Source organism: Eumetopias jubatus, unplaced genomic scaffold, assembly GCF_037043125.1.
Source record: "Eumetopias jubatus isolate StellerSeaLion01/CBP00866 unplaced genomic scaffold, mEumJub1_p1.0 scaffold_11, whole genome shotgun sequence".
Lineage (NCBI taxonomy): Eukaryota > Metazoa > Chordata > Mammalia > Carnivora > Otariidae > Eumetopias > Eumetopias jubatus.
In genome coordinates this window covers 120,489,194-120,503,295 of record NW_028274817.1, presented here as the reverse complement: position 1 = coordinate 120,503,295, position 14,102 = coordinate 120,489,194, and the positions used below count along the sequence as shown (strand labels likewise).

The window sequence follows — 14,102 nt, the reverse complement described above, 5'->3', positions numbered from 1 at the left end:
CTCCCGGGGGGGTGTGTAGTATAGAGATCCCCTGACCAGATGGAGAGACTGGGGACGTGTGTCCCAAGCCCATGTGGGTGTAATTTGCAGGTCACCCAACCTTTCTTTTTTTTTTTTTTAATTTTATTTATTTATTCATGAGAGAGACGAGGGGAGGGCAGAGGTAGAAGCAGGCTCCCAAGGAGCAGGGAGGCCGATGCGGGTCTCGATCCCAGGACCCTGGGATCATGACCTGAGCCGAAGGCAGACGCTTAACCATCTGAGCCACCCAGGCACCCCTCACCCAACCTTTCTGACCCTCGATTCCTTTGTCCATAAAAGAAGGAGTTTAGAGTCACTGATTTCTAAGGTCTCTTTAAGCCGTAACAGCTTTTCCTTCTCTGGGAGAAAAGCCAGGGACTTGAAGTCTCCTTAAGATCACCCTTCCGGGCCCATAGGTCGCATTGCCTGAGTCCTGTACCGCCAACATTCGTGTGGAAGAAGACATAGAAATATGGAGGAGACACACACGTGTGTAATACCTTTGAGATCCACTTACAGATAGGGGAGCTCCTGTCAGCAGTGTGCGGTGCGAGCCGGCAGGCTCTGCTGACGCCGTGGCAGCTCCCTGCACAGCTAAACCCGCCTCGGCGCTGGGTGCGAATGCCCCGTAGAGTCAGCGGCTAACAAACGAAGCGCCCTGGGGTGTCACCTGCGTCACGTGTGTTACAAAGTCTAGCCAGTGGGCCCTTAAACCTACTCCGAGGCCATGAAAGGTTAGAGTAACGAGAACCTCTAGGAAGGTGTTTTAACGTTATACACATGCGTGCATGTGTATGTACGTGTGTATGTATGCCCAACACATACGCACTCACATATGAGACGTTTTATAAAGGAATACAGTCTATAAGGTCAACTTTCATGTACAATAAATATATCTAAAGCCTGTTGAGTAAATCATGCATTTCCAAATATGGTTCGGCCAAGTAACAGTAATTAGACAGTCTCACGTGTGGAATTTTCAGAATTTGGGGTCACATGCAGTTGTGGTAGGAGGAAGACAACCGAAGCAAACGATTTTCTCTTAAATTATGGGGGGAATATACTATTCTAACTATATTTTCATCTCTTACCAAATTAATTACCCCACATTCAAAATGGCTCCTTATTTTATAAGCTTGACGTATGTTTCTGAGAGTCAGGATTTTTACTGATTTGAGGATACAGCTTCCTTAATTGTGTATACAGTTTTTTTTTTCTTTTAAAGATTTCATTCATCTATTTGAGAGAGAGAGAGAGAGCACAGGCAGGGGAACAGCAGAGGGAGAGGGAGAAGCAGGCTTCCCCGCTCAGCAGAGAGCGTGACTCAGGGCTCAATCCCAGGACCCTAGGGTCACGACCTGAGCCAAAGGCAGCCGCTTAATCAACTGAGCCACCCAGGCGACCCTACAGTTTTTTTTAAAAGGACGTGTTATTTTAAAATCTGCTTTACTAACTAAAACGTTCTTAGTAAAGATAGAGCGTAGTTCTGTGTATGATTCATGGCATTCTAAGATATGAGTGGCCAATAGAGGTCCTGTGGACTTTTCGGGTTGTCTCCAGTCTTTCACAGTTATAAGTAATACTGCAGCAAACATCTTGTAGTGAAATATTCATGTTCTGGCAGGCTGATTTCCTTAGGATTAAATTCTAGATCTGGAATCACAAGGCAGGCTTTTGGGAAATATGCCCAAGATGCCTTCCATGACGTATGTACTGTTTATGCCCGACCACCCAACAGCCTAGGACAATCCTGCCTTTCCCAAAACTTTATCCATATTGAACATTTAAAAAAAATTCTGTGACTCTATAGGCAAAAAAGTTCGTCCATCCCTCTTTCCCTCCTTCCTTCCTTCCTTCCTTCCTTCCTTCCTCCCTCCCTCCCTCCCTCCCTCCCTCCCTTCCTATTCCTGTAGGCTCCACGCCCCTGAGATCGAGACCTGAACTGAGATCAAGAATCAGACGCTTAACCGTTGACTGAGCCACCCAGGCACGCCCCATTTTCTCAGGAACTAGCAAAGTCGAACTTTGCGTCTTGCCTAGCCATTTGTATTTTTTTCTTTTGTTCGTTACTGTTCACATCTTGTGTTCATTTTCCTGTTGGGGGTGGGGCCTTTCTTGATTATTGTTATTTAGGTGGCAAATAGATCGCTGAAGTGCGCTGTGTGCTTTTCAAACATTAATGGTTGGTTACAGTTTTTTCCTTTTTAGTTACTAGTGTTTGCATTGTCATTGCCCCTGCCTGGTGGCTGTGTGCAATCCATTCCCATTCTGCTGGCTCCTGGCTCCTGGGAATTGTGTGGTGGCCTTTGCGTTACTGCGTAGAAAGCATAACTATGTGGGGCTCTGTGGGTATGAATTTCCTCTGAGCTGTAGACCACCACCTGCAATATTCTCCAGCGTCTTTACTGCCCGGGCAGAGAAGAACCCAGGTGTTTTAGAATACCGTCTAATGTGGTGTTGTGGAGAGAAAGCAGGAGTCAGAGATGAACATCTCCACCCTAGCACACGTTAGGGGGCAAGTGACTTAGGCTGCAGTGCCCTGGGAATGCTGAGTTGTGTCTGTCGTGCTTGCTTTCTGCAAATGGAGGTTAGTAATAGGGTTGTCTCTGCTGAAGAATCAAGATGTCCTTGGCTTCCCAGTACCCTGGGCCCTCCTGCCACCATTACTGCTCTGGCTGACAGAAACCTGAAGATCCATCGGAGGCACAACCGTCACACCTCCGTATATTCTAGTGTCCGCTCATTTGAGCATTTGTGCATGCTTGTGTCTTTCACCCTTCTGTTTTCTTTCACTGGGTTGTGTTTATGTTCATGTTAACGTTCCTGTTGTGTGGTTTCCTTTGATACGTCACCCCGAAACGTTTGATCACTCAGGGTATAAGTATGTCAAAATAAAATAAATAGAAGCCATATAACCATAGATATAAACACATTCAAAAGAGTAAAGGGCTACTCAATCGCCAGTTACTATTTTTTATTACGGCCCCCGCTTTGTTGAAAAATTGAGTTACTTCAGATGGCCTTTAATGGACAAATAAGCATAATTGAGTCTGTGAGTTGGATCTGTTTCTGCAGCATTCATGGTGATGTGATGTGAAATTGGAAGGAGGCAGTCAGGAGACCGCTACGGAGTAGAGCTGACGGCGGCCCACGTCTCCTTCCAGACCAGGTGGGAGAGGGGGAGATCCTCTCCCAGGCCTTACTGCTCCCACCGGCTTGTGTGTGCGCGCGAACACATGTGCGTGCTTATCCCTATGTTTTAATTACCACAAGATCAGAAGAAGCACGGTCTCTGGACAGGTCTTCAGGTGATAGCTCTGTTTCTGGTTACTGACCTGTATTTGTGTGGTCAGGTGCCAGGGAGCCTATAAAATTGAATCAGGCACAGAGAGGATCTCCCTTGAAGGATCTTATCCTCTCTTCTTGGGGAAAATAATCCATAACCAATTACTATAGACCAGGTGCTGAAACAACAGACATTTATTTCTCACTGTTCCAGAGGCTGCAAGTCGAAGATGGAAGTGCAGCTGATTTGCTTGCTGGTGAGACCCGTTTCCTGGTTTGCAGCCGGCTGTGCTCCTGCTGTGTCCTTACACAGTGGGGGGAGAGTGGGGGAGAGCGGAGAGCAGTGGGGGAGAGTGGGGGAGAGCGGAGAGCAGTGGGGGAGAGTGGGGGAGAGCGGGGGAGAGCGGAGAGCAGGGCAACAAGCTCTCTCTCGTATAAGCGTGCTGTCCCATTGCTGAGGGCTCCATCGTCACGACCTAATTACCTCCCAAAGGTCCCGCCACCTAACACCTTCCCGTTGCGGGGTGTTAGGATTTAACATACGCATTTTGGAGGGACACAGAAATAAATGTAAATGCTATGATGCAGGGTAGTCAGAAGAAAGTCAGCCTGCCAGCCATGTCTTCCTCTCCCCGCTCCCTCCATCCCTCCCTCCCTTCCTCCGTTTCTCCCTGTTACCTCACTGAGTCTTTGCTGAAGCCTGCTTTGTGCCAGGCGCTGTGCTAGGCCCAGGGACAGAAGTGGGTGCAATCAGTGTACCCAGGAGGAGCGATAGTAGTTGAAAATATCACAGATGAATTGAGAACAGTTTGGGGACAAACAGGCAGAGATTAAATCCTTACAGGGGTTCAGCAGAAGAAAGCCTTATCTTTGTCAACAGGTCCAGGAAACGCTCCATGGAAAAGGTTGCACTTCATTTCGATCTTATAGAAAACAGGAATGGTGTCTGTGGGGCGTCTCCTACTAAAGAGTGTGGATCAAAGCAGAGATACGGAAACCACAAGGCATGGATGGCAGGAAAGGGCCTCTGGCCAAAACGTGTGTTGCCGGAACAGGGGTCCCTGAGGAGTGGCAGGTGGCTTGGGAAGGATGAGAGGGAGAGTCTAGAAAATTAAGCAGTCGAGCCTTGATTTGGTGGCGGCGGGAGGAGGGGCTGGAAGTTTCCAGGGGAGAGGATCAAGCTATCTACTTTCCATGCTAATTATGACGAAAATGTGTGCATGTTTGTAAAATGCAGTCAGTGGAGGAGAGAAGAAGATTGGAAATGCCCATCGTGGGGGATCTGTCACACGGAATCCTTTGTTTAACAATCTGGAAAAGTCGCTGCAGGATGGCTTTGCTTTCAGAAAATTTAATTTGTAAAAGTCGTGATTAGAGTCCCCCTCAAATGTGTTGAAATGGGGCGTTTCCCTGTCATTTCAGTGGGCGTTGGTTTGTAGTTCTAAGGAATTTTAATCTTCTGCATCTGCCTGAAGTAGGTTCTCCTCTTCCAGATAAGAACCCAGAGTAACTTACACGGGTTTCAAGCTGGGCTACAATGGCTGCCTGAGAGCAGGAGGAAACCTCCTGGGGCCTGTGCAATTGTATTTAGACTCGATTGTGGTGGTGAACGCACAACTCTGCACGTTTACCCCGACCTCCAGTCGCTTGAATTTTACAGTGTTTAAACGATACCTTGGTAAAATTGGGGTGGGGTGTGGAGAAGAAAAGAGTTGTGAAAATGTTTTATAACCTGAAGACCTCCCAGATCCATAGCTAGATTCTAGGAATTCAAACACGTGGTTTTAAAAACTTAAGTGGCTCACAAGAAAAGCGTGTAGATGTAGGGGGCAAGAATTAAGGTGAACCCAAATTCATTTATTGCTCGTTACCTGTACCCTAATGCTCATAGCATTTAAGTTTTTATTAACAACAGGTCATACCTAATTAAAACTTACGCGTCGGAGATGTTCCCAAAACTGTTATTGAGCTGAATGAAATGTCTGCCATCATAAAATCTGATCTTATCTTTTCCATCTAACTGCTTCTAATGATTTCAAGTGACAGTTTGTGGCACTCCACTCTGGTTCACATGAGGTTGGTCACAAGAGACTGTTGCTCCTACTAATAAGGAAAAAATGGTCGTAAAAGTTACAAAATCATAGCTTTAAAAGAACTCAGCAGACCCTGCTCTTTGTGTAAAGAGCTCTTCTCCCCTTTGGCATTCTCCTCATACATTCTTCATAGTACTTTTCAAAATGAGCTTGAATTTTTAAGGAATTAATATCTGCCTTGCCTTCTAGACCAGGGTTTGGCAAACTACAGCCCAAGGGCCAAATCCCCAGGGCCAAGGGTTTGAGAAGCCTTTCTGGCTGGAGGATTAAGGATCAAGGATTGATCCCTCCAAGGTTGGTAGCCAGGGGCACTTAATGTCACTTTTTTCAGATGATGATAATCTAGTTTTGGAGGGACATGCCAAGCCAAGGATTAGTTGCAGGAGTGGCGTTTAATATCCAGATCAAGTGGTTGGAAAAATGGAGATACGGAATTGGGGAGGGGAAGGTCCCATAGAGCAGAGATTCTCCGCACTGGCAGAAAATCGAGATTGCTAGAAGGCTTTCGCTCAGATACGGATTTGCACGCATGCGTGTCCTCATCAGTCCCTACCTCTGCCAGGCCTGGCTTCTGATGGGATATGGTTGAGGAGAGCTTAGATTTGTATGTCTGAAGTCATCCCCTACACTCCTTCAGAATGCTGTGGAGAATTGGAGGGGTGGGTTAGGGAAACAAGATGGACCAGGAGTGCAAAGCGGTTGACCCTAAGGAGTGGATGCTGGGGGTTGACTGGATATGCCCTCCTATATTTGGTGGAAATGGTCTGCCTTAAAAAAGCTTTAAAACCAGAACATCAGACAAAAACATTGCCCTGCTCTCGTCCATCAGGGCAGGGGTTATCCTGGGTGGGAGGGAAGTGAGGCGTTGGGGTAAGGACAGAGTCTAAAGAGGCTGTGTGTATCTGCAGGATTACAGTGCTTTTACAAACCCCGGAAATAAATTTGGATAGCGTAACCTCACGCCTGGGAGGAGCAAAAAGCCTCGAATATTTATGACATTTTCCCTGTTTCCTTTAGATCAGCTTCAAATTGGTAACAGCTTCCCATGCCCTGTGGAAAGAGCTGTCCAGGGGATCAGAAGGCAGAGGGAACTTTTCGTTTCCCTGTTGTCTCCTGTGGTTTGCATTTCATGTCTGCTTCCGTGATGTTCTGGTCCGACGTTGGTTGACCCGTGCTGAGAGGGGGGTCCTGGCTGGCTGCACGTGCGGCCAAACCAGAGCACCCAAACACCTATCAGAAGAGATGGCAGGTCTCCACTGGGGCCATGGGGTGACTGGTGGCATCCCTGAGGACACTCTTGTGTCCTGCAGCTTCGGAAGAAAAGTTAGTTATTAGTCCTGCTGAGTCACCAGGTCAGACTTGCAGAGCAGGCTGAGTGCAGTCTGTGGCCAGTGGTTGAGCAACGGCATTGGCCATTCCCACTCGCCCCTGAAATCCTGATTTCATCAGTTCGGCCACTTCTAAAAAAAAAAAAAAAAAAAAAAATCACAGTTGGTATCAGGCTTGCCCACACTTTGAACTTTGCGCAAAACATATTTTTAGGAAAGCCAAAAACAGAGAACGCCAGGAGAAAACTCAGCTAACAGATCACATGCAAATGTCATTTTTATTCCATTTGTCCGTGCTTCTGATTCTAACTGGACTGGAGGTTTGATTGGCAGAGGGAATTTGCCTCATTTTGTTTAAAAAAATAAAAAAAATTTTTTTGTTTTTTTCCCCAAATGTCACATCTTGGAACCAGGAATGAGGATCCCTAGCCATAAAAACAAAAGAGGCCTGGAATAGATTCAAAACACGTGTTCTGAAAACAGAGCTGGATGCTTGAGGGGCCATCACAGATTATGATCTCTAAATGTCGGTGTTTTCTGTGATTGAACACTAGCCCTTCCTAAATTCTGTGCTTGTGCATTTGGTTTTGGAATCTCTCTATTAATCTGTTCTTCTCCACTTAACTACAAATGACGCCTCGGTCTCTCTAATTTGACTTCGTTCCTGTTACCATCCAAGTTCCTGCAAGCAAAAATAAAACCCAAAGGAAGCAGATCTTTTTATCCATCTGTTAGGACAACGAGGAAATAACATTCATCTGATTTTCTAAAGTAATTGCTTTCCCCACATTAGAATCACAGAAAAGAGAGCCTATTTGGGGTTGACACAGAGAGAAAAACTTTAGTGAAGACGTCGCAGTAAAGAAAGAACTGAATTGGAAATGATTTCAGGGCTTGTATCGTCCCACAAGGTGATTCTCTGAGACACAGCGTTGGAACAGGACTTAGGGAAACTGCTCCCTCCATCCTCACCAGTGTGTCTCTCCATTCGTCTGGTGGATGTTATTGGCATGCTTGGGCACTGGGATAAGACGACCAGACAGCCTCCTTACCTACAGGGGGGCTCACCATCTGCGAAGTCCTGGGGTCATCTGGCGTCTCCCAGGAAAGAGTGGGCGGTGCCATTATTGCTGGGTGTTCATGCGGCTTGAAATGTTTCTAGAGTGTTTCTGTCTGTTCCCTAGTGAATTGGTCAGTTGACTGGTTGATTACCTCTCTGGCGCTCCCACGCCTTGCCCATCGTCTCCTTTTCCCACGTCACCTGGCTTTTGTGGGGTGCTGTGTAGACAGAAGAGCTTTCTGCCTGTGCTTCGAAGCCAAGGTGATGTGAGTCTGTTGGGATTCCCCCTGGGGGACAGGAAGATCGACGGAGACACCAGGGATTCCGTCAGGAGACTTGTACTTGTGGTGCTGTGAATGTCCCTTGCGTGCCCAGCCACCTAGTGTGTACGAGCCCAGTGAGGAGAGTGGAGATTGAACCATGAGTCATTGGAGAGTGAAACCAGTCCCGTGCTGGGGGCGACCAGGAACGAGGGCCCTGTGTGAAGGGCCCTGTGAGCAGAGAATGTGACCCAGAGAGAGAAACCCAGTGCTGTCCCAGGGCTCATCAGGAACAGATGGGATCTGGAAATAAAGCCACCACCTCTCAGATAACGGAAACCGCATTTAGACGTGGGCCTGGCCGTCTCCACACCCAGATCAAAAATGTCGATGTGAATTCGAGCAGTGTGCATGGGATTTCCAGAGCATTTGCTCCGTGTGTGTGCGTCTCTATGTGTGTGTGTCTATATATATTCTTTTTCCTTTTGGCCCTCCGGTCCTTTCCGCCCTATCACAGGGTGTTTGGGCTGCTGAGCGGCATTCACCATGGCCTTTCCTGGGGACTTCCCTCTTTAGATTCGTTTCGTTTGGCTTCGCTGCCCTGTTGCAGGCTTTTCCCCTCCCGTTGCCCCCGCAGCGGCCAGGCCCATGAGGAAGAACGGCGTGGCGCGGGGTCCAGCCCCAGAGCGGGTCGCAGGGCTCGGGGAGTCTCCAGTGCGTAGAGCCTGCCAGGCCTCCCTCCTCCTGGACCTGCAGGAGCAGTGTTCCCCGTGGTAACATGTCATTAGCATGTTCTTCAGGACAATGAGCAACCTAAGCCGCATATCAGTTGCTGGGACTCTAGAATGCAGCTGCCTTTTTCCGTGTTCCTTTGTACGGCTCCACTCGCCACTCCTGTGTGTACCTAGGAGCAAATGCTTCGGTGCTTTTGCTGGCAAATCTCTAAGACATCCTTATTTTCTTTATCTGTGGATCTTACTATCACCATTGACTTTATACTTGAAGATTCAAAAAAGCGGAGGGCGGGGGATATACATACATTAACACGGAGAGCGACAGGGCTGCATCTAACACATCCACAGTAGGCGCACACGTGCGCACGCGCGCGCGCGCACACACACACACACACACACACACACACACACACACACACACATATTCTCTACTGAGTAGTCATTGGGAACCTATTAGAAACAGATCGGAATATGACCCTACGAGAGCCCCAGGTTCCACCCTGTGGTCCTTCTTGTGACCCTGATTTCCTGAATCCCTAACTAGAGTAAGAAAAACCCACTAGTGGTTTTATGCCTTTGACTTTGTAAGTTTGGTGACGTGGAGGAGTAAAGAAAAAAATAAGGGGGTGGGGACAAGGTTGGCGCTGAAATTGCTGTGCTAACGTAAGTCTAACTGGAGTGCAGTGTTGGGGTGCAGCGCATTGCTAGGACCAGGAGAGACCATACAGCATGCATGCCTCCCCTGGGGAACAGTCCTGCAAAGGATGCCCCGCCGGGAAGACAGGAAGGACCTTGTGCCTGACAGAAGCCGGGACGTGGCCCTTGGGCAGACTCTGTGCAGCCCATCTTTTGCGCCGAGTCCTTATTTCCCATCTGTGGGTTCTCTTGTGTTTCTGGGCAGATCTCCACACATCCTGTCTCATGCACTCTGCAAATAGAGCTCCTTTTTCGTTAAAGTATGAAATGTGAATCCAGATGGCCAAAAGCACTTAGATTTAAGCGATACATTGTAGCTAATTGAATTGTGAGTGTCTGTGAGGTGGTGGATATTTAGTAAGTAAGCGGCACCAGGTGCTTTCCTGCAGGTCTGTGGGTGCCGTTTTTCAAGCATGTTCGTAGGAGAGGTGAAAACCTGCAAACGTGGCTCAGCTCTTTGAAATGAGATATTGGGGAGGCGTTTGTAAATTGTCGTGGATTAGGTTTTTTTTTTAAGATTTTATTTATTTATTCATGAGAGACAGAGGGAGAGAGAGAGAAGCAGAGGGAGAAGCAGACTCCCAAGGAGCAGGGAGCCCGATGCGGAACTCGATCCCAGAACCCTGGGATCATGACCCGAGCCGAAGGCAGACGCTTAACCATCTGAGCCACCCAGGCGCCCCGTGAATTAGGTTTTGTGAGCTTAAGAGGCACAGTGGCTGAAACGGAAGGGGGACGTAAGGGCATTCGTTCCCCCCGCAGCAGGTCAAACCTACCCGTCGCAGCAAGACACCTGAGCTGTGAGTTACGAGTCGCAAACTGCGTTCTCAGCTCGGCAGAGTTTAAATGCGATTAGTAACCAAACAGCTGCTTGACTCTGTTCTCTGAACATCCATTGCGATGTTCAAGTTATTTTGAAAACTTCTAGTTTCTTTTAGTATGTACCCGATACGTATTTTTTTCTGAAATATCTAACTTCCTGGAACCGGGTTAATATTTTAAGCTCTTGTGCGTGGCTGTCTTGCCACCATGTGTCTTCTAAGCTGAGGCTGTGTGTTCAGCGTCTTGCCAGCAGACAAGACAGCCCTTTCTCTGGGCCCCGCTGGGACTTGAGCTCCCATGTCCTCTTCCAGATACGGAGAGCTTCTAGCTTCTAGCTTCTAGCTTCTAGCTTCTAGCTTCTAGCTTCTAGCTTCTAGGTGGGGCAGGGTCCGGCTGTGTCTGGCTGTGCTCCCCGCAGCGCAGGGTGGGGGCCTGGCCCCAGCTGGCTGACCATGGGGAAGGGGAGGGAATTGGGCATGGTCTGGGTTCTGCTCTTGAGCATCTGTTAAACCTGGAGGAGCCCGTTCTCCCGAGGACATGGTCAGAGGGACGTGCGCAGGGCACTGGACTTACAGGACAGCAGCCTGGGGGTTGGAGGGTGCAGGTTGGGACATCTGTAACACTCAGGCGAGGCATCCTGTCTCAGGAGGCCGGCTCACTCCTGGGTCGCAAGGCAGGTGCTGGAATGAGGCTCCTGCCCTGGGTGTCAGGAGGAAAGCCTTATCTGCCTGTTACTTAGTAGGTTACATCTCTTCTGGGTTGCTGGTGCTGTCTGCTGGTTCTCCCTTTGCTGCCCTTCTTAAAGAGTTTCCTTTAACAACACGGTTGTCTCCTCAATGCAAAACTGCTCTTCCCTGAATGGAAGATTCCATCAGAGGCTCGTTCTATGACTCAGGTCAGAAGAAACCATGTGTTGGCAAAGGCATGATGGCCCCGTGCTTTGTCGCAAGTTTGATAGTCGTTAGCCTGTGAGCGTTGAACCACACACGTGAAGCCTGCCTGTGGGAGTGTTTTTTTTGCGGGGGGACCTTTCCGTGTGTGTGTGTGTGTGTGTGTGTGTGTGTGTGTGTGTGTGTGTACATATTAAATACATGCATATGTGCCTAGAAAGTAAAGATAGAACTGGAAACGGATCACAGGATGGAAAGACCAGTGAACCACCACTTACAGTGTCCAAAAGTCTGTGTTTTTCTCATTTTTTGATGATACATGACTGATTTTAAAGGTTTTATTAATAAATGGATTTGTGGCTCATGTTAGAAAGTTCTATCCCTTTGCATATTGGCAACTTCCCAAAGTAAGCCACATAAAAATACTGTTGCAACACAAAATAAGTATTTCTGAATATAGCCATATGAGAATTTACATCAACATTGTTTTTAAAAAATGTTTGTACCCCAGGATGCCACTTCTGTGTTCGTGTATGTGTGTGTGCATCTGGTATGTGTGCATGTGTTTTTAATACTTCCCATCCTATGACATGGCGTGCCAACATCCAGCCTGATGTCGTCCGGCATGTGTTTGGATTGTGTCTCTTGCATTACAAATTGCAGCGGAGACAGGTGCGGGAAAACTTTGTATATGAATTTAATTCCTTAGAATGATCTCAGAAGATTATCGAGATCTGGGTTCTAGTCCCATTTGGAGAGAAGATGTTACTTGGAATCATTTGCTCATTTTTATACTTTCTCCCTTTAGACAAGCAGATGCCCAGGGTCCAGAAGCCTGTACGACAGCACAGCAGGACTCTCAGAAGCCGTCCCAGCTCTCTAAGCCACCTCCTGCCTGGGAAGCTCCAGAGGTGCCCCAGGAGGCCCGCAGCCGAGCGGGGACCCTACCTCGAGATTACAGATACCCAGAGGAAACGCTCGGCCCAGGACCACACGTGCCGAGCGTCCCCTCGGCCCTGCACACTTGGGGGCAGGACCCGAGGCCCGTGAACACTGCACCGCTCCCCAAGAAGCCAGCCCCACAGAGGCCACCGCCGCCCAAACGTGAACCCAGGCAACTCAAGGGCCTGGCTGGTGGCACACCTGGGGCCGCTCACCTAGGTGCCCCCAGCAGGCCCTTTCCCCCCCAGTCCCCGGAGGCCCTGGAGGCGTGCGTGGACCGCCTGTCCCTGTCCCACAGCCCCTGTGCCTCGGTGGAGAAGCTGAGCAGTGCGCAGCCCGAAGACGGTGTGAGGGCCTCTGGCGAGCACGGCAGGCGGCATGTAGATGAGCACACAGCCTGCCCTAAGCGTGAGGCCCTGCTCCCTTCCAAGTTCCGGCCCCTGCAGACGTCCGCCATGGAGACCTCTCGCTCCCCTTCTCCTCAGTTCGCTCCCCAGAAGCTGACAGACAAACCTCCCCTGCTGATCCAGGAGGAGAATTCTGCAAGGTACTACCCTGGGACAGTGGCCCTGTGCGCTTCCCCTTTTCTGAGCTCCCGCAGGAGGTTTGTGGTGCATCTTTCCTGGGTGGTGGACGCCGGGTACCTTGCTTCAGCTACACATGTTGGATTTTAAGTTGCCTCTGGGGACTGACTCCATGGGGGAGAATCCGCAGCTCCAGTGGTCAGTTAGATTTTGAACTTGGTGGGGGGGCTGTCCTGTTCCACAGGAGCAAGGGGGATGTGATAGAGGTGGGGAGCCATCCCCGGTCCCTTTCACCCAAGGCCAGCATTGATATATGCATCATCCACAGGCATGTGCCCGTCAGCGCTCTGTGTTCCCTAAGCACCTGTTTGTAATCAGAATCCGGTTTAAACTAAGCAGGAGACCTTCAGGAGAAAATGGTGTTTTTCATAATGTCCAGTATGTCCGCGCTGTTTTTTCTTTTTCTTTTTGAAGATCTTCTTTATTTGAGAGAGAGAGTGCAAGTGAGCACGGGGTAGGGAGGGGCAAAGGGAGAGGCAGAGAGAGAGAGAGAGAGAGAGTCTCAAGCAGACTCCCCACTGAGCATGGAGCCCGATATGGGGCTCGATCCCAGGACCCTGGGTTCATGAGCCGAACCGAAACCCAAGAGTTGGCCGCTGAACCGACTGAGCCACCCAGGCGCCCCTCCACACTGTTTTTCTACGTCTTATGTGAAAAGCCAGGCTGGTGTACGCTTTTTGTTAAAGCAGAGGAAACATCTATTCTAGTTCGTGGTGCTGGTGTTGCAATTTCAGGCACAGGATTGTCTGCCATGCCCGCTGGGACGTTGGTAAGCGTGGTCAGGCGGGGAGCTGACAGGAGCGCCGACTGTTTCCTTTTTCCCTCCTGCCTGAGGGCCTTTGAAGAAGTGAGAACTGGAAGAAGCGGAGAATTTTCATCTTGTTCTCTAGAGCAGTGGTTCTCAAGCTGGGGGAGGGCCGTTTTGCCCCGAGGGGACATCTGGCTGTGTCTGGAGAGGTTTTGGGTGTCACAGCTGAAGAGGGAGTGCTGCCCCTGGCATCTCGTGAACAGAGGTGAGGGATGCTGCTCCACATTCTGCGGTCCCCAGGTCCGCCCCGCAGCCGGGAATGCTCTGGCCGGGAATGTCCCCAGCTGTCCCACACGGCCGCCAACAGTCACATGGGGCCGTGGGAACGTCCGTTAGTGAGAAATATAATAAATCCCGCGCGTCATTCGGAACAGTGTGCAGTTGGTGGCACCGGTAACTGGTTGTTTCCATCGTTCCCAGAAAGGTCTACTGGACCTTCCTGTTCTGGAGTCTCAAGCTCTTCTTCTTTTTTTTTTTTAACTTCAAAATGTCTCCGCAGAGAGGACATTCCTGGTATCATCCTGTGTGTCCAAGTGTGACATTGTACCCACAGCTGCGCTTTATGTCGTTTACGATGTG

At 49.3% G+C, this 14,102-nt stretch overlaps 1 protein-coding gene across 2 annotated transcripts in view; it reads left to right on the top strand.

Annotated features, from left to right (window-relative positions):
* The window catches only part of SHROOM2 (shroom family member 2), a 140,137-nt gene that overhangs the window by 108,496 nt on the left and 17,539 nt on the right, over nt 1-14,102 (top strand). For both annotated transcript variants that reach the window (XM_088028880.1, XM_028114994.2), the window contains exon 6: nt 11,998-12,678. In XM_088028880.1, coding sequence (XP_087885006.1) covers nt 11,998-12,678 — 681 coding nt within the window. The remainder of the gene's footprint in view (nt 1-11,997; nt 12,679-14,102) is intronic.